Source organism: Scylla paramamosain, chromosome 15 (assembly GCF_035594125.1).
Source record: "Scylla paramamosain isolate STU-SP2022 chromosome 15, ASM3559412v1, whole genome shotgun sequence".
NCBI classification, from domain to species: Eukaryota; Metazoa; Arthropoda; class Malacostraca; order Decapoda; family Portunidae; genus Scylla; species Scylla paramamosain.
The window spans coordinates 6,745,900-6,767,154 of NC_087165.1; the positions used below are offsets into that span (position 1 = coordinate 6,745,900).

Below are 21,255 nucleotides of genomic sequence, written 5' to 3' on the forward strand. Positions count from 1 at the left end.
CCATATTTTCTTTAACCCTGGGCAGGATGAGGGACTGAAGGATTCCTTGCAGTAAATCAAAGCTTTGAATGCTCTTATAATTGGTTTAACTACAAGATAAAAGATGTATATTTATTTATTTTAACAATTCAGTAAATTATGGAATATTTATTTTAACAATTCAGTAAATTATGGAATTGGTTACAGTTAGATTCTTGTGATGAATTTAAAGATAAAACTGAAGCATACATTTGTCTGATAATGTCGATGAGCAAACAGTACTGAAGAATATATAAAGCTACGACAAATCACATTAAGACAGACAGCAGTTACTCTTAGAGGAAGGTCTCTCACTATTTTGACAATCAGATAAGATGCACCAAATGTGTAGAATAATGAATGAAAAATGTAAGCACATTGTCCAGTGCAAGGTCTCATTTCATAGGCAATCTATTTTTTGCTTTACACGCTGCACTCAGGTCTCTCCACCACAAAGATACAAGACATGAAATACTTCTTCATTGATAATATTAGTTTTCCAGTTTTCCTTTGTATAGTTCTGATGTCATCCATTTGTTTCAGAACCTTGGCAAGGGCTCCTTATGGATGGTGGACCCCGCCTACCGTCCAAATCTCCTGCAGGCCCTCAGCAAGACTCCCTTCCACCCATACTCCAACCTGGACCGCATCTACCTGGTATCCACCAAGGCTGCCTACAATAAGTAAGTTTGACCACCAGGCAGTGGTCAGACTTTTCAAGCTTTGTAGTGTTAGAAATCTTCCAAAAAGTAGATAAAGATTGAGGTTAGGCTACTTGTAGCAGGGATGGATCACACACAAGTTGTAAAGTTATAGATTCATACATTTTTTCTACATTTTGCACTGAATTGCAATGAATAAAGTTATAGATTCATACATTTTTTCTACATTTTGCACTGAATTGCAATGAATATTTTACATAAGTAGAGTACACATGATAACACAAGAGTTGTTAACTGTCAAATTTTGTCATACCAATTTTCTCTTGCCAAGTATCTAACACATTACTCTCCCAGCAGGCAGGTTGGGGAAGGGGCAAGTGGACAGAGTGGAACAGGACGGGCAAGTGTACCTGTGGAGAGCCCTGCAGCAAGTCCCACCAAGCCAGCTGGGGCCAATGTGCCAGACCCTGAACTGTTCCCATACTTGGCACGGCGCCTGGGCTCCACGGGGCCTGGGACTTTGGGGATGGAGGTGGTGGGCTCTGGAGTTCATAGTGAGGATGTAGATGCAGCAGCAGCTATGTTGGCCCTCAAGCATGGCTCCCGTATTGTGACTCCAGCAAGTGGTAAGTAGTGGAGTGGTGAAAGTTTGAGATGAGCATTTATTATCATGCAGTCAATGATGAAGTGTTGGGTGAGGATGTGGATAGAGAGTAGTGGGATATCTTTTGTGATATATGGTTTGTTATAGATTAGGACTGGTTTGTTTAGCTGGTATTACGAGTAGGAGCTGGGAATGTATGTGTAGTGTGAAAATGAGGGTAAAATTATCATCAGTATGCTTATATTGTGGGATAAAAATTAGCTAGGGTTTTTAATGGGTAAGCATTGACTTACTGTCATTATTAAGCAAAGGCTGACACAGTAGAAAGAAGAATTAATGTAATAAGTGAATAGTGTAAACCATGATTATAAAGTTTGTGATATTGTATATAAGGTATTATTACACAAGGAAAATTATGCTGATGGAGGCACAGATTTTTCATGGTACAAATAATACCCGTTTAATAGTGACTTTACCTTGATTTTTTGGTGTAGTCTGACACTCCATGTTTCATATTCAAATATAATATGACCCTCTTGCTGCTGTTACAGAATCCTACTCTCAGCTGAGGGATGGCAAGGACACATCTCTCTTATACGAAGAAAATCGGAAAAGGAAGAGAAAAAGAAAACACACAGAGGTAATTGCATCATACAAATTTTGTTAGTAGTGCTAGTAATAATTGCATATTCATATTAAAGGTGAAGAAAAGTGTTGAGTGAACTTCTCAATGAGTACACCAACATTGCTGGATACTGAATGAGGCTGCTTTCCAGGCTATACCACCACACAAGTTCATCTAACCCTAGCCCATTAGTCACTAGTGCACTATGAAACTGTGTACACTGCAAACCTCTTTTGTCTCTAAGACAAAAGGTATGTTGCTTATAAATCAATTTTTAACAGGTTGGAGATGCTCGCATGATGGTCATCAGTTCATCACCAAGTCAGGATCACTCTTACACCTCAGTGGATGGTGAAGAAGAATATCCAGGACCTACTTCCGTGCCTACTCCATGCCGGACTGCCCATACCACCCCCCAGCCACACCCTCCACCCCCCAAGAAAGCCAACCACTCTCCTACCTCTAGTGTGGATGAAGCCTTCTCTGATGACTCTTATGACAGTGATGTGGCCAGGTAAGTCTTCAACAGATAACAGAAGGAAGTGTTGGTTAGGCCTCCACATAGGAAAAAAAAAAAAATTTTTTTAATGATTTCCCTGATAGTGTGGGCATTGGGGAAGGTGACAAGAGCAAAAGTACGCATGAACCTGTTTCAATGCATCTTCAGATGAAAATAGAAGTAGGAGATAAAATTTTATCACAAGCAATACTTCTCACTCTTAAAGTTTAGCTGTAGGTGATGGTATTTAAAGGAGGTAAAAATGAAATTATAAACACCCATACAGAGTATATAACATTAATTAGGCTCATTGGAAAAGAGAGATTTTAGTTGGAAGTTGTACACAGGTTAAATTCCCAGGAAACATGTGAGTGAGACCAGGGCAGGATGAAGTAATCAAGGTTAGGGATACAAGCTGTTGACAACAGATAACAAGAGATAACTTGACAATACTTGTAGTATGGGGAGAATACATGGTGATATCAAGAAGTCTGTGTTTGGATATTTGGTAAAGTAAAAGTGAAACAATGGAATGTGAGGAAGTTCAAGGACAAAGTACTTGAATATATGAATCATTATACTCTCTCTCTCTCTCTCTCTCTCTCTCTCTCTCTCTCTCTCTCTCAGCCCACAGACCCACAGAATGTTCCCCACAATATGTTTATGAACAACCACAGTCACTCCCCAAAGCCCTACACATCTACACACAAAGATTAACTTTCTTTCCTCTGCTTACTCTTACACCACAGCTGTGATCCATAAACTGCTGGCTGTGGTGAGAGAGAGAGAGAGAGATTAGGATAGAAACTACACTTGTACATATATTTAATAAATAATCATCTCTAATTCTCTTTGGAGGCAGAGTGGAGGCTCTTGCTCCTCCTTTCTCTCCTTTCTCTACATGGCAGGGAACATTAGTAATAAAGTCAGCACAGAAATGCAATTAACACTTCTTTCCCTTCTCCCCCATGCAGGATGAAAAATACATTGAGTTTGAGGATACAAGCAGGTGAAGGGAGTTACTTGAGAAATATACCTGCAATGAAAGAATTGATGGTAACAATGATATTAACAAGTGTGTCATTTGGTTTATAAATGTTACCATCCATTCTCACTTAGCATTTCTCACGTAACTCCCTTCAGCTGCTTGTATCCTCAGTATTATTACTTTCATCTTGCATCTGAGAACAGGGAAGTACTGTTAAGCACATCACAGCACAGGCTTCATAAATGTCCCTTTTTACTGTAGGTCTGTGGAGGGAGAATCAAGATAAATGACATATACACCCTGGAAATATATAACTCAATTTTTTCTCCTCAGTCACACTATACGTATCACATTTCATAAAACACTCATCACCTACACTCATACTCAAGCAAAGCCCAATTATGAATACTATAATGCCTGACACAAAATTCAGTTTTATTTTGTGAATGGTTGAGGTGGTGGTTTTTTAAGAACACAGAGATGTCCTCCTATACATCACTGCATCATCCACTGATTTCTGCATAAAACACAGCCTTACATATAAAGTCATTCACTTTCACAGTCTCATCTATTCTCAAAACAATTTTAGTAAAATAGAGATCCTTACTAATAAAATCACTGTTCTCCTCATGATATCAGTGTCTTTTATCCATGTTTCCAGTGAAGCATCCCAAGCAGACATGAGGCAACTGGTTGAGGGTGCTGATGCATTACTGAACTTGGCTGCTGTTGCCACCTCCCTTGCCTCCCAGCGCCACCTTGGGGAGGGTGTGGGTTCCCCTACCCCACCACACTTGTCAGCACCAGCCGGTCGCCACAATGTTCCGAGGTTGCACCACACCCCAGCAGCTCCTCACCTTGGAAGAGTGCACATACTGAAGCCATCAGCAGCCAAGTCAGCCTCTGGAAAGCACAGCAACAAGGTCAAGAGTGAGGTGGCCCACAACAACAATACCATCCTAACTAACAACAACAAGGTTTTGAAAGTGAAGAGGTTCAGTGGTCGTGCCTCTAGCCGGCAGCAGCTGTCTCCTCCTTCACAGTAGTAGGTAAATGTGGGAACACTTTCATCAAAAAAACAATATGGGCACCCTTTTAAATTAAATGTAGAATTGAAGAAACTAGTGTACATTTCAAAAGTATATGGTATTGTTAGTGATCTACACATAGAGCAAGTCTGTGAAGGTTTTTGATGAAACTAATATGTGAATAATAAGTATGCAATGTATACTGCAGTGCTTCTTATGCAAGTCTCTGGTTGAATTTATTACATGTTTTTGTACATTTTTTGTAAAAGCCATTTATAATAACAGCATTACCTTAACCAGAGTATAAGACACATGCAGTCAAAGTTGTTAGTATTGTAGATATTTTCCTATTGTTATGTGGCTTTCCTTCTTGTTATGTTGGCTTAGTTCACCACTGGGGCCTCACACCCCAACTTCAATGCTCAGTTCTGTCAGCATCCCTTTTAATACTTCCACACTATAAAATTATAATTTTTTTTATAAATCAACTATTTCCTACAAGAAATATAAAAGCAATAATTTGTTTCCACAGTCAAGAAACAAGAATCACTCTGCATCACTGTGCTCTGATTTCCTTCTAATTTGAGTGGAAAGTTACTTTGCATATGCAATAATTATGGCTTGTGTATGCACTCCATGCATTACTGAAGAGCAATACTGTTTATACACTAGCTGTACGTGTTATTTTATAGATTGTTTATCTTAATAGTAAGAGCCTGTAATATATACCCAAGAATGCTTTTATTGTATATAAGAAATCTCTAGAATCAGATTAAAATATATTTGTTTATATTTTGCTTTGAAGATATTTCCCATTTCTGTGGATACAATTGGATGACCTTTACCCAGCCTGATGTATCTGTGAGGCAGCACACTCTGAGGGAAGGAAACACCACACTCAGGAGGCTCCCAGGGGCTCTGCCCCACTCACTAAGGGTTGTCAAGTTGCCACACACAATGGTTGTTGATCAAATGCACCAACACTATACTTGACACATATTCCACTGTAGCATATATAACGTAGGGTTCCTTGTAAATAAATTTTCATCTCTGCTTCTACAGTAATTTCTCTCTTGTACTGGCATGGTGCAGCAGGTGGTGGTGGCGGCTCTAACACCCTCACTCTCACAGTTGGTGATACCTTGTCACTGACCACCACTCTTTGCTGGTGTGATGCTAAAAGATGTAAGGGAAACTATTATAGAAATAATATGAAACACTGATCTTAAAACTTTTTTTATATAACATATACTAATAGGCTGTGATGAGATAATCAGGCTGGGTAGTTTGCTGTTAAGTCCACCTTTGTCTTCCTTAGTATGTCAAATATATAGTCATTAAACATTTACTATCAGTTACAAATGAGTGGGGTTATTATATCAGTTGTGGTTGCTCCTTTCCTCCCATTCTCTTATATTAGGAATTTTACTCTAGATTAAATGTCATTGAAAACTGCAACATACAGCTAAGCAAGGTCAGGTTGAAGCTGCAGTGTTTAGTTTTCAAGCAAGGTCATGTCACTGGGAGATGACATGTTGAAATTCTCCAGTGTAAAATTAAATATAATGAAGAGCAGATTTGCCACTTTGTGGCAATTCATGATGACTCTTGAAAACACAAGACCCATTGCTAAGTCTGCAGTGTTGTCAGTTTCCTCCCTGTGTGCCAAAGTGTTTGCCACAGTCTTTAGTGAAGCTCAGTGGTCATCAATGCATACACATCCCATGTGCCAAAATAGTGAAGTGGTGACAACAACTGTTGTTTGAAACAGACCTTCCCACTGGTGGTGGAAGGCAACTTGTAGATCGTAGGAAATCATTAATTTTTCGTCTATCTAGTGTGATAAAATTATTTAACTAATTTTTTGGCATACTGATGAAAACCAATATCCATTATTAAGTTTAGTGTTTATAATGTTCATAAACTGATCATGCATTGTGGTAATCATTTTACAGAAAACAGACATTGTTGTCCCCATCACTGTGCAAATCACTGGTAATTTCAGGGACTAGTAAATTGAACTGGAAATTAAGGAAATTACTTTCCTTGCCATTCACGACTTTTCAGATTAATCTTCTGTAACACATCAACAGACACAGTAATTTGTGAACTGACATTGTTGTTCAACTGAATTACAACATTAGTACCAATCACTGTCATGTATCTGAATTTGATTGTACTTGTCCAAACTTTATAGATACATTTCATACTTTTGTCCTGACTAATTCAACAATACATAAATTAACACACACTGTTCTGCATCCCTGAACACAGAATCACAGGAAGCTAGATGGCACTTCTTTGGACTATTAATATATTTACTACATGTGAGCTACGCAATCCACGACTGTCATGCAGTTTTTATATTACATTTCATTCATGTATTATTTATTACCTAATTTTTTAAAGTAATCTGTGTTCAGAATGAAAGACACAGTTCAAATCACCAGAATTCAGTCACTGCAATAATATACATAAAACTCCCCTAATTCATAGTGTGCTAGTGAACTGTAACTAAATTTCAGAAAATTTTTTTCTTGATTATACTTGTTAATACCATGAAACTTAGGACCAGAAACCTGTAAACATACCTTTCTTTGAGGCTCACTTTGAAATTGCTGTCACACAGCTGATGAGTGTTGTTCCATCTCTTCCTTACCTGAAAAGATTGAAAAGAACTTCATTATGATTCTTGTCACCATAACCTATGAAACTTTATAGATATAAGAATAATGATATGCACCTTTCTCTGTAAACCAAATTGGTTATTTTCTCTCATTTATATTTACTGTTGTGCTTCTTGTGTGTTATTTCATTCTTCACTATCCCATGTCACACAAGGTGTATAAACTAATGTGATGAACAGAAGTTGGACAAGGAAAGGGCTTCATTTGAGAATGAATACTGCAGCCAAGGCATTGTAACAATGTATTATGGAGGACTCACCCTGCTACTTATAATATTCCATTTTATGAGCTTCAACCAAAGTCTTAGATATTACATAAATGTAAAAGTAACTTTGCTCACTGGAATTCACCTACTTTATCATTATCTTGTGAAAATGTATGCAAATCCTCAACATAATGCCAATACTGTCATGTCATGACATGTTTGTAATATGCAAACACCACAACAGCTCTAATTGATCATCACTTGGTGAAACAAAGTATGGAACATCACAATCTACCAACCAATCATGAGAATCAAGGCACAAAATAACCACTGGATATGTTCCACATCCTGTTCTGGAAATTCATCCCTAACTTTTGAGTCACATGAAGCTAAGTACCATGACATATCTGAAAAATAGATACCAATTCTATTTTCTGCATTTTCTTGCATACCATCCCACTAAGGTTGTGAGAAAGATGCTTTTCTTAATTTTATGGTGACTATCTTGTAATTTTTATTTTTTGTTAATGGTGCAGTTACACTTGAATATGATAGACATTACTTCATAATTCAATACACCTTCCTTGGATCAATATAATGAATCACTATTACATGGTGCAAACTTACTATATGAAACAAGACAAGTCACTTATCTTGTACCATGAAAGAGAAAGTGATTATGGTGATTGACTGATGAAAGTTCAGCAATTGTTTTAATTAATACAATTTATTCTGAAATTCAAAAGCATGATAATTATGTTATCTTGGAGTGAAAATATCAAATTCCTTATTAAACACCAACTAAAAAGAGCAGGTTACTGGAAAATATATCAGGTTATACCTGTATCAAGGAACACAAGCATCTATATCTCTGTCAACATTTGTAGTCCATCACACTAAATTTAAACAAAACAAGAAATAAAAAATAGTCAAGTGAACTGCATTAATATGTGAAATAATTTACATGTTTATGGTGACTATAGTTCTTAATACTTTCAATTTAAAAAGTATCTACATTAAATATTTATAAGATTTTCTTGCAGGATATTTGAGCATGGTAGTCACCTTACATATTAAAATACTTTTATCAAAAAAAACTTAGGATGTGAGTGAGGGGATTTTGTTATGATTATTGCAGTGAAGTGCAGAGGTTGTTTGTCGGGTGATTTCCTTGGCCAGTGACAAAGCTGGCTCACAGACCGCCAGATTTACATAGATGCAAACCTAGAGAATCCTCAGTATGTACGCATTTAACTTTGTTGTATTTTGTTAATACTTACTGATTTTTTTATAAAATAAGGTCTGGACAAGAGGACAGGGGAAAGATGTAAGACTTTTTTGTGATTAGAAAGTTCAATATATGCTAGCATTTTAACCCTCTTAATAATTTCATGTCAAATGAGACTCTGTGCCTTAACAGGATGGTCCACTTCCATGCTTCTAGTGATGACTGCTTGAACACTGTGAGAGGTGAATGCCTCAGCATCACCCAGTTCTTTTCATACCTGACATCCAAGGATACAAGAGCCTTTAGTGATCCCACTGAAGCTATCCTTCTGCCAGTCTTTCTCCAATAAAAGAATAAGTGTCTGTAAGAAGTGGTGGTTCCATCTTGTAGCTTAGATTAAGATGCCACTGCTGAGTAGGTTATCAGAGCTTGGGAAACAGACTTGGCACTGATAACCCACACAGCAGTTTTGACTAATCAGATGTAACTGATTTACTGGGTAATCTTACTCCAGCACATGACCTTTCATTTGTGGCTAAATGGAAGTTGTCATACAACACAGGAAGCCCAGTTTTGGGTGTGTCCTCAGGAGCACCAGGGCTCCTCCCCTCACCCCTGCTGCTGCCCCTCTCAGTGTGGTGGTGCCATGGGGTCAGTCAACACTCAGTTTACATGTTCATGTTCAGTCTGGAAGTGCCTTTTATAATTATAATTATTTATTGACTGCCTTTAAGGCACTACAGATCCTTCCTATGTACATTACCATTAGAAAGTTTATTTCTCATTAAATGCATCTTCATGAATCATTAAACTGCTGTGAACTGAGGCTTTCTGTTCAGTGTATTGAGGTTTTCCCAGGGAGAGGTTAGAAGTGGCCTGTGGCTCGACAAGAGTGGCAAGAAAACATTATGTATCAGTTAAAAGAATATCAAAGTAGGTCCTGCCTCAATCGCTGCACTCAAAGTCTTGTGGCTTCAGGTTGTATTGGAAAACTATATACAGATTTCATCAGGGTATTACATTTTTTAGCATCATGCATTTTGTAATCAAAATATATTCTTACATTCATTGAATGTATTGAACTCAGCAAATCACATTAATGAGCATGTTAATAAATACTGATTATTTTTTATAGCTGACTTCAATGTATTTATTTATTTTTTATGTACTCCAAGGTGACTGATGACAAGAAACTATGACAATTTCCATTACTGGCAACATTACACCATTTCCACCTGCCCTGAGAAGTTTGACTTGTACTTACTGAAAACTTGTGGTATTTTTGGCACTTTATTTATTTGATCATACACCAAACCTACTCAGTGACATGGCTGTATGTGACGTATTGTGAAGCAGCTTGTGTCTGTTAGGTGTATTACCTGCTTGACCTAAAAACACTGTAAATTTTAAAACCAAATCTGCATACTGCCACTAGAAGAAGGGTCGTGTTCCTAGCAAATGTACATACAGTTGACCCACAGCAAGAGGTCAGTAGGGCATGGAGCTACCAGTCAGTCAGCAGGAAGGTCACTATGAATCAAAGTCAAGGTTAACAGACATTTTCTTATGCAGCCAATGAATCGCCTTACATCAATGTTGTGTGATCTTAGTCTCTTCAATAGAGTCCTACTGGGGACAATTTTGGTTTGTATATTTCTGTACAAAATGTACATATCACAACCCCAATAATAATTATACTTGAAAAATATGTATCTGTATCTTTCCTTCTTCAGTGTTATATTCAGATCAGGAACAATACCATCACAGATTCTAGGAATGCAGGTAATAAAGGAACAATCCTGAAATTTTCTTTTACTTGTACTATTTTTTACTCCAAACACTGCAGATTCACTTAAAATAATGTAAATGCAGTTAAATAGCACACTGCATATTGAGCATATTGAGGGACTTAAAACTGAGGAAAAACAGTGGGCACATAACCAAGGGAAATATCCAAACACAACTGTGGGAAAAACTAAAAATGTAACCAATGAAAACACTAAACAGAAAAAATTCAACACATAACTAAGGAGAAAAACTAAACTGAGGCAAAAAATAAAAATATAACTGAGGGAAAAACTAAAAACATAACTGAGAGAAAAACTAAACAGAGGGAGAAAACTAAACACATATGGTGACTAAGGAAAAGAAAGAAACTAAACCCATAACTGAGAAAAATTAAACACAAGTGAGAAAAAAATAAACACATTAGCGAGGGGAGAAAAAATTAAACATATAACTGAGGGAAAAACTAAGCAGCTGAGAGAAAATCAACAAATTAAACTAAACAAAACCAAGGGAAAACACTAACCACAGTTAAGAGTGGGTTAAGCAGCCACACCTTGCCTCACACCAATGATGCAGGCCAGTACCTATGGTGGACCATCTCCTCACTTGGCCAGAGCATGGACAGATCCAAATCTCCCACTACCCCCATCAGTCCCTGTGACCCAGACATCCAACAGATTTCTGCTATTAATATTCCATAATATGGAGGAGACACTGACCTCTCAGTCTATACACTTTAAGTCTCCACACATCCAACCTCTTACACAGATGTGGTTCTACACCTGCTGCTGCCCTCATCCTCCCACCCTCCAGCCACCAGCCCCACGCCCAAGTCCCCACAAAGCACCTCACCCTACAACTGATTGGTCCATAAAAGAAGTGACAGAGAGCCAGTCTCAACATGAGCTAAACAGGATCTCTGCACAGCTTCCTGCTGCCCCCAATCTCAACCCAACACACCTCACACTACTTATTCCTCACAAACCCAAGTCAATTCCAGTGATAAAACCCTAAGTATAATAAGATAATAAGCCTCATTCACATCCTTTTCAATGCAATCAACACATATCTCCAGGGTGTCTCCCCATGTGATATTTGTGAGCAATTGCTGTCCCAAGTAATTACTCTTCTGTCTTCAATATAAGTAAACATCCTCAGATCTTATCACTTCTCTTCTGGAATGCCTAACCACTGGTCAGAAAGACACAAATTCAAAATGTTTATAGAGAAACTATCCCTTGCAGTCACTGGGATTTGCAAGACAGCTATAACCAACATACATGAGAAAAGAAAACACAATACAGATGACTTGATACAAAATATATGCAAATCACCCTAGCCATGCAGTGATTTGTCTGGTCCACTTTTGTGTCACAGCTATCCTTTACCTCCTTCTCCTCCTAAGCATGGATATTCATTTGCTCCATGAAAAGAAAAGCATCCTCCTTTTCCTTCCCTCTGAAAAGGACAGGATAGATATCCTAATGGATTAGTCCAGGGCAGACCTACTTCCAATGAAAATTAAGTATACCTGTCCCCCTCACAAACCACAGCTACTTATCAACTGCCATTCATTTTGCCATCTGACCCTCCACTTACCAGTTTAGCAGCCCCCACTCACCACCAAAGAGTTTTCAGAAGCCCTTAAAACCTTAGCCCCGACACAAGGTGATAGGTCCTGACCAAATCATATATGAATTCCTGCCACACATACCCATACAGATGAGAGAAACTTCTAAATCTATTCAACCAGAGCTGGTCAGAAAGACAATACCCAGAAGCATAGAAAATCATCCTCCTCCCATTCCTGAAGCCTAGTAAAGACTAAACCAATCTCTCCAGTTGCCATCCTACTACTCTCCTCCCATGCCTTTGCAAGCTAATAGGTTGAATGGTCAGCTCTTGACTACAGTGGTGGATGTAGACTAAAAAGATATTCCAAGAAGAACAATGTGGCTTTCAATCCAGCTGGAATACTCTTGACATCCTTCACCAGCTGAAACATAACACACACACACACACACACACACACACACACACACACACACATAATTTATGGAATAAAGGAGAAAAATATAACATACAAATTGAAGAGATAAGAAGAAACAAAAACAGTGAAGGACTTGCTGAAGAAACTAAATGATGAAGATGACACTAAATTTGAGGAAGAAGTGGAAGAAGTTATTGGACTGGGACCTTATATGGAAGGCAAAACAAGACCAATGAAAATAAGACTAAAGTCACAACAAGCTGCAGAAGAGATACTAGAAAGAACATCCAAATTAAGAGAAGTATATGACTGCAAAGATATATACAGTAAGAACAGAAATGAAGAAAAGAAAAAAATGAAAGGAATGTATGAAGAGGCTAAATAGAAAAATTAATCAAGAACAGAAGACTAAATTTCTTTGGAGAGTTTGGGGAAACAGTGAAGAAATGGTACATAAAGAAAAAGAAAAATGAAAATAAAATAGAAAAAATTGTAAAAATAAACGATTAAATGTGATGTATGCAAACATAGATGGATTGATACATAATACTGGTATTACAAGACTATTTAAAAGAAAATTCAAAGGTGGTGTGTTTAACGGAAACACAACTAAAAGAAGAAAACCAGATAATCATTAACAATAACTATGATATATGGAGAAGAGACAGGATTGGTAAAGGAGGGGAAGGTGTAATGATAATGACAACAAAAGAGGTGAGGACAAAAACAGTGATATATGGGGGAAGGAAAAGCAGCAATAATGAGTGTTAACTTGGAGGATAATAATAGAGAAATATTGACAGCAATAACAATCTATGTACCACCCCAAAACAAATTCTTGGACCAAGGAAGACTATGAGAAAATAATAGAAGATACCATTCATTGCTTGAGTAGATTAATCAAAAGCAATAAAAGAGTATTATTGGTTGGTGCCTTCAATTGCAAAGAAGTAAACTGGGAAACATTCAAGGCAGGAGGAAACAAGACTGTGTGGGGAGAAAGATTTCTAAAGCTGACTATGGAAAATGCAATGATGCAATGAGTGACTAAAAATACAAGATACAGGGGAGATGACTAATCAACAAGACTTGACCTAACATTAAGAAAATGAATCGACCTAACTAAAGAATTAAGATATGTGTGCCCCATAGGAAAAAGTAACCATGTACTGACAGAAATAGAGACTGACAATGATGTCAGTGAAGAGGATGAACCATACAAAAAAAACAGGAGAAACTATGGGAAAGCAAATATAGATGATCTTAAACCTTATAAAGAAATGGACTGGGAAAAACTGAAAAGAGTAAATGAGGTGCAAGATAAGTATGACATTTTTATGAAACTATATGAGACAGGAGTATATAAATATGTTCCACTATAAAAACCTAAAGAAAAAGGAAAACAGGAGTGGTTCAATGGAAGATGTGCAAGTGCAAAGAAAAAAAGAAAAAAAACAATGATAAGAATGAAAAGAAATCAAAACCAAAAAACACAGAAGATGAACAAGTTAAAATAAGGAGAGAGGAAGGGAAAGGATATGAAAGGGATATAGTTGAAAAGTGCAAGGAGAAACCAAAACTGTTCTACAAATTCATAAATGGAAAAATTAAACTAAAAAAAAAGCTAGAAAGGTTGAAGGATTGAAATGAAACATATGAAGACCCAAAAGACACAAGTGAATTACTAAACAAAAAATTTCAACAAGTTTTCACAGAAGAATCATAATTTTAAAAAAACACAAGATGAGAAGACAAAAAAGTAAATGTGGGAAATTACAGTAATCAAAGGAGAAGTTTATAAAATGATGGAGGAACTGGAAGAGAAAAGCAACAGGACCAGATGGAGTATCAGGTTTCATTTTAAGAGTGCAGGAAACAATTAACTGAACCAGTATATGATAAAATAAATTGCTCAATATCAACTGGAAGAGTGCCTATGGAATGGAAGAGACCAGACATAGTGCAAGTTTATAAAAGCAGAAAGAAAGAAGAACCACTAAACTATAGACCAGTATCAGTGACCAGCATAGTATGTAAGATCTGTGAAAAGTGATGAAGAAGCAGTGGACAAAATTTTTAGAAAACATATAACAACAGAAAAATAGTATGGCTTTAGACAAAAGTGATCATGTCTAACAAATTTGATGAGCTTCTACTCGAAAAAGACGGATATAATACAGGAGAGGGACAGATGGATAGACTATGTATTAAGATCTAAAAAAGCTTTTGACAAAGTTTCCCACAACATGCTATCATAGAAGCTGGAAAATACAGGAGGCTTAAATGGAGAAATAAAAAAACTAGGTGGAAAGTTACTTCGAGGGAGGAGAAATGAGAATGGTAGTAAAAGATTTAAAAGTGAAATGGAGAAAAGTAGATAGCAGAGTACCAAAAGGATCAGTGCTAGCACCAATACTTTTCCTGATCTACATAAATGATATGCCTGAAGGAGTAGGGTTACAGGAGTTTGTTTGCAGATGATGCAAAATTACAGACACATAAGAAACAACAGAGACTGTAAAATTCTACCAGAGGATGAATAAAATCTGGGACTGGAGTAAAAAACGGGAGATGGAATTTAATGTGAAGAAATAGAAACGTGTAGAAAAGATATTCAGAATACAGAATATAGAATGGTGAGAAATATTGAAACAGCATTCCACTACATAGATAAAGATATGATGAGAAAGATAATTACCACTATGATTAGACCAAAGTTGGAATATGCTGAATCAGTGTGGTCTCCTCACAAGAAAAAACATGTCAAAAAACTAGAAAAGATACAAAGGATGGCAATGAAGATGGTTCCAGAAATGGAAGAATTAACATATGAACACAGGTTAAAGGAAATAAACCTGCCAACATCAGAACATAGAAGAGAATGGGGAGATTTAACATTGATTTATAAATTGTGGAATAGAGTGGAAGAAATTGAGAATGAGAAACTACTGCTAAAAGATGTAGAAAATACCAGATACACGTGAGGCCACAGCAAAAAACTAAGAAAAGGAAGATGCTTGAATAACATACAGAAATATAGCTTCCCACAGAGAAATACAGAAGTTTGGAACAAGCTAAGTAAGGATGCAATACTGGCAATGAGTGTGCACAACTGCACTAAGTGTAGATATGGAGACGGGACCACACGAGCATAACTCAGGCCCTGTAAATTACAACTGAGTAAATACACACACCATACAGATGCAAACAATTCATGCTCTCCCTGTTCAATAACCTGGCCAGTGCCTTTGACTGAGCCTCTCACAAAGGGATACTATATAAAATATTAACCTTGGGTGTGTGGGGAACCCTTTCCTTTTGGTTCAACAATTTTCTCACTAGGAGATCCTTCAGTGTATACAGTATGTTGATGGCACTTTATCACATCCGGGCCCATAAAGAAAGGAATGCTACAAGGATATTTGTTAGGGACCTTCTTGTTCAGCTTATTTCTAGATGCTATTCCTTGCCCTATAGGCAACTCTCTCCTCATATATGCTGGTGGCATGATGCTGATCAGCAAAGCTTCTACCCATGGTGAGGCATAACATTTCCAATCAGGAATAAATACATTCCTACAGTGGATCACCTCCTCGGATCTACAAGTCAAATCCCAAAAATGTGTTCTTATATGCTTCACATTCACATGAAGCCAACCTTCTGTACCTGCCATCACAATGAATGGGTCTCTCACTCCTCTGCATCAAGAGCACATATTTTTAGGTCTCTGAATAGATGGGCCAGTAGTGACATAGAAACACCACAGACTATTTAAAGACCTCATGCATCAAAAGATTGGACAATATAAAAAGCCTCACTGGAGAACTTCTTGGGGGGTTCTCCTACACTTAAAGTCTTCATTTTAATCAAAGCAGAATATGACAGCACAATTTACAGCTCTGTATCTCACTCTGTATTAAGTAAAACTAAGTATTATCTAGAACACTGCACTACAGCTAGCCCTGGATGCTTTCTGGTTCTCCCCAACAGTTTCTCTACATACAGAGGCTAACCTCATACCACTTGAATGGAGACACCACCACCATGACTGCACAATATTCTATCGCTTCATGGGCCTTCCTCCATCACATCCACTAAGTGTCCTCCTCACCCTTGCCCACATATCTCCCATTGATTCTATCTGACCCTTCAGCTCCTGTGCCCCATTCCTGGTCTATGCCCTTCACTCTTTCATATGCCTTTCCACACCCCCTCCTCACCAATCTCCCATCTATGTTGTCTCACCTTATCCAACCTGGTCCCCACACCACTCCATGTTCAACCTTTCCCTTCATGTCCCCTTCACCAAATTGCAAGACAGGATGCTCACACCTCAGTTCTTCTTGAAAATCATGTCACTGCAATTTGAATGATATACAAGGATATACACCAATGACTCTCACTCTAAGTCATCCCTTTCTTCTTCTGTAGCCATTTATGTAGAATCTCTCTCCATATGTAAAACATGGCATCTAGATGGTTTCCATTCTGCAGCAACAGCTGAATTATTTGCCATATTAGGAGCCCTTTTCTTCATCAGGGACACTAACTCCTGAGCCTATAGTCATTCTCTCAGATTCACAGACTGCCCTCTTTCTACTTAGATCATCATGCCCAACATCCTATAGACAATTAGTATTGGAGTCATAATCATTTCTTACATCTTTGTTCCTGGGGACATCACCTGCTTTCAATGGATCCCTTCCCATGCTGGAATCAGAGGAAACACAATAGTTGACATCCTAGCCCTCTCATCCCCTGAAGTCACCTCCCTTACCCTCTTGAATCATATAGCTGCTCCCTCTCCATCCTGCACTCCTACTGAACCTTGCAGAATGAATCCATACACCAAAACCTCTCCCAAACCTTCTTAGGCATATATAAGACTGACTCCTCCCCAAAAGCTTGGGTTCGCTCCCTCCACCATGCACTGGACACAGCCATGGTCAGACTGAGAATAAGTCATGCAGCTAGTAGCACATCTCTTAAGATTATGATTAGTACCAGATCCACACTGTAGATGGTGTCTAGAAGAATGTCTCTTCTAGACAGGATGGAATCAAAAGCTTTTCGTCTCATCAACTCCTCTCCTCTAACTGACTGTCTTCAGCCTCTCTCTCACCACCGCAATGTTGCATCTCTAGCTGTCTTCTACCGCTATTTTCATGCTAACTGCTCTTCTGATCTTGCTAACTGCATGCCTCCCCTCCTCCCGCGGCCTCGCTGCATGAGACTTTCTTCTTTCTCTCACCCCTATTCTGTCCACCTCTCTAACGCAAGAGTTAACTCTCAATCATTCATCCCTTTCTCTGGTAAACTCTGGAACTCCCTGCCTGCTTCTGTATTTCCACCTTCCTATGACTTGAATTCCTTCAAGAGGGAGGTTTCAAGACACTTATTCATCAATTTTTGACCACTGCTTTGACCCTTTTATAGGACTGGCATTTCAGTGGGCATTTTTTTTATTGGATTTTTGTTGCCCTTGGCCAGTGTCCTTTCTACATAAAAAAAAAAAAAGAGAGAGGACACAGTGGAGCACTTCCTATTACACTGTCCACATTTCCATTCTCCCTGCACAACCCTTCACAACAACCTGTCTGCTCTTGGAGTGGGAAAGCTCTTTCCTCATCCTAAGTGATGGCAGACTATTGGAAGACACCCAAGAAAAAGTCCTTTAGCACATCTTTGACACCTCCTGAGGGAATCCAACCAACTAAAACATCCTCGAGCAACAGCCACCCACCTAATTTGAAGGTCTTTGTCAGGGTGAATTGGACAATCACCTATAACACCTTTCAACTTGAAGAAGAGTTAAGCAGGAAGCTTGTCACCATACCAGGAGCATACCAACATTACATAGGGATGAACTAAATAACAAAATACAAGAACAAGAGAAAGGTGGATATTAAATGTGCTATTTGAGGAACATGAGTAAAGTTGCACCTATCGGCCAAATGAGGAATGAGGAAATACAAAGGGGCCCTGGTGGTGTGAGGGATTTGGCTGGTCAGGGATAATGCAAGTGTTACAATAATCTTTATATGTTGAGATAATGGGAAGATGAGTGATTGGTGAAGAAGGTACCTAACTATCTGATATAGGTAAGCAAGGATAAGGAAAACACCACAAATGGGATGAATAAAATGCAAGCGACAAGGATACATGGAGTACAGCAGAGAATACATACATGCAGGAAAGACACAGAACACCAGACTCCTGATCTTTTAAAAATTTCTGATTAGAGCATCAAAAACTTAAGCATTTTTCAGTGCCTCAGAAAACTCAACTCCATCATCTATCTATCATCATCAGTGTCAAGTTGGTGCACTTAGTGTTTTGTATAAGTTTTTAACAATTATCAGTATCTCTTACATGGTTCTATGCGAGAATGTTTCAATCCTGCCTGAGTGACTAAATTTACTTTCATTCTCAATGATCTTGGTATGAAACTTATCAATGTTCGTACAATGCAGTTTTCATGGTGTTTTATTCCTGTTTGTCAAAATGTGAAATCAATTGCCCAAGAAGATTGTTCAACCTGCAGACATTTCCATATTCAAATATTGTCTAAATGCCAATTCGCATTAGTGCTGTTTTTTTTTTCTTTTTTCCCCTTCCTAGTGCCCAGTTTCCTTAACTTTGGTGCCTTTGCTTCTCTCCAGTAACTCTAGTATTTTGTGTGGCTCCAGTGTTTATCTGTATCTGCACCATGGAGGGAGGCATTGGTAGCATGATGATGATGATGATAATTATTATTATTATTATTATTATTATTATTATTATTATTATTATTATTATTATTACTATTATAACAACAATAATAATAATCATACATCCAAACTGCCAGCTCTGTACAGGGGCTTTATTCATCCATGTATGTATGGAGTAAGCTTCACATATATATATATAGGGAGGGGGTTCCACTCAAGCTGCTCTTTTCAACAAGGTGGAATCACAGGATTTTGTCTCATCATCTCTCCTCTGACTACTGTCTTTAGCCTCTCTCTTTGCTACAATGTTGTATCCCTTGCTATTATCTTTTATTACTACATTCATGCTAACTATTTATCTTCCCTCCTCCCATGACCTCACTGCACAAGGCTTTCTACTATCTCTCAACCCTTTCCTAAGAACTGTTTTAAGAATAAAGTACCAGGTACTACTATTAATTAATACCAGGTATTACTGGTAAAGTAATATACTACCATCAGATTCATGTCTACAAAAGAATGTTCAGGCTTTTTCCTATATGACAGCTTAACCTGCAAGATTGAGTAATATTAATGCCATACCTGTAGTTTTGAAGGACGTGGTGAAATCACCCGGCTCAATCTCCTCTTCTCCCGCCGCCGCCGCCACCGTCCTTCTGACTTAACGGAGCTCAGACTCAACAAGTTTGTGTGACGTGGGTATACTGCTGCCACAAGTCGCACCAAAAATAGCAGTCTTATTGAAGTGGTATGAACTTAGTCATCAAAAATAGGTAGCGAGACCGGTATATATATTTTTGCTTCTTTGTGAGGAATTAATAGAGAATTTTATAACAAGCCACAGGTAGTATGCGTGACAAGATTGAAGCTTCGGACTACTTCACCGAATGAAAGCTACCTTGCTTGGTAACTGTTGTTCCAGATACACTAAATTAAGGAATGCAAGTAAATATGTAATGAAATTTCTGGCAGAAGGAAAATAATCAGTAATAACGAAAGGAAAACTATTGATGTTCTGTAGAGATATATTATGAGGTTATGAGACACTGTGAAAAAAAAAAAAATACAAATCACTCCTCTCCGTATTAAGAAGGAATAAAAAGAGAAATTAAATAAACGTAAGTGTCATAATACTGCAATATAATGTAATGAGATTAAAAGAAAAAAATATGAGTATGCACGTGAAAATCGAGATGGCAATAATAATAAAATTTTGAGATCTATATCTAACTACGCACCTACTTACCTACCGAACTAACAATTCTCTCTACCTCCACTGACCTAGCTCACTCATACCTTCCTAATCACGCTTACATAAATGCTGATATTTTTTTTTTACACGTCTGAATTAACCTACTCTGCCGCCAAAACTGTCCCTCTCATCTCTAATTCTAATAGCCCCCCCCTCTCATTACAGTTTAAAATCGTTTGGCTTATTTAGGTTAAAAACAGACAGAGTGTATTTTGTGTTATTGCTATTTTGTATCTTTCTTTGTCATATGTCATTCACCTACGTGTGGTCGTCTGCTGATCACTCGTGCATGTGTATGTGTTCACTTAAAATCTTGGTAATCACTTGCTGGGCTTAAGACTACCAGTTATACTTGCACATACGTATACCAACAAGGGTACTTAGGAAATGACTGGTTCCGTTATAGGCTGATGCGAGGAAGGTCAAGGTTACGTTGTGAATGACTGGTTCAATTGGGCCGTTGCCGGTGATCGCCGGCTGTTTTAATATAGGGGTTGGTCAATGCTCCCACAGTTCTCTGCAGAAGCACATTATAAAGCCGCCTCTCGTGATCCATCTTGATGCACTGTACTTAAATGTTACAAAACATTGATCATAAGTGTTTATGCTAACATCATCCACGGGATCTGGTGATGCACATTCTACAGAATAGTTATTATAAGCTAAATACTCGCAACTAGACTCTCAGTGTTTTCACATTTATTTCTGGTTTCCTGCTACATATTTAGTTTGAAATATTTTCCACTGATTTCTATATGGACTAATGTTTAATTTTCAATACAGTACCTTTAGATATGTACTTTCACAAAATACTTGATCTGACACCACTTTATATATCTCGAGAGGTTCACTCGTAATAGTGTATGACTACAAAAGCTTCTGCTATGCTTACCGATAATCAAAATCAGTGAAGAAGCTGAAGGAAGACTAAAATGAAGTGTTGAGAGCTATGTTGACATAATTTACATGGA

The 21,255-nt window shown here is 37.8% G+C and overlaps 1 protein-coding gene and 1 long non-coding RNA gene across 13 annotated transcripts in view; one reads left to right on the forward strand and one right to left on the reverse strand.

Moving 5' to 3' along the window:
• The window catches only part of LOC135107333 (serine-rich adhesin for platelets-like), a 108,977-nt gene extending 98,727 nt beyond the window's left edge, over nt 1-10,250 (forward strand). For 8 of the 10 annotated variants that reach the window (XM_064017049.1, XM_064017045.1, XM_064017050.1 and 5 more), the window contains 5 exons: nt 562-701; nt 1,035-1,306; nt 1,836-1,924; nt 2,191-2,423; nt 4,058-10,250. In XM_064017049.1, the coding sequence (XP_063873119.1) occupies nt 562-701; nt 1,035-1,306; nt 1,836-1,924; nt 2,191-2,423; nt 4,058-4,442 (1,119 nt within the window). In that variant the 3' untranslated portion in view covers nt 4,443-10,250. The remainder of the gene's footprint in view (nt 1-561; nt 702-1,034; nt 1,307-1,835; nt 1,925-2,190; nt 2,424-4,057) is intronic. The other 2 variants (XM_064017051.1, XM_064017043.1) reach the window with 1 other exon arrangement.
• Nucleotides 64-19,852, reverse strand: LOC135107334 (uncharacterized). 3 transcript variants are annotated; one of them, XR_010271713.1, is made up of 5 exons: nt 19,615-19,852; nt 7,016-7,083; nt 4,004-4,299; nt 2,370-2,464; nt 64-1,875 (listed from the first exon to the last, which is right to left on the reverse strand). It is a non-coding gene; the product is annotated as an uncharacterized LOC135107334 (long non-coding RNA). The 3 variants fall into 3 exon arrangements; XR_010271711.1 differs by having other exon boundaries at nt 2,370-2,429; nt 19,615-19,845; XR_010271712.1 differs by lacking the exons at nt 64-1,875; nt 2,370-2,464 and adding an exon at nt 3,519-3,659 and having other exon boundaries at nt 19,615-19,842.
• Between the last annotated feature and the right edge of the window lie 1,403 nt (nt 19,853-21,255).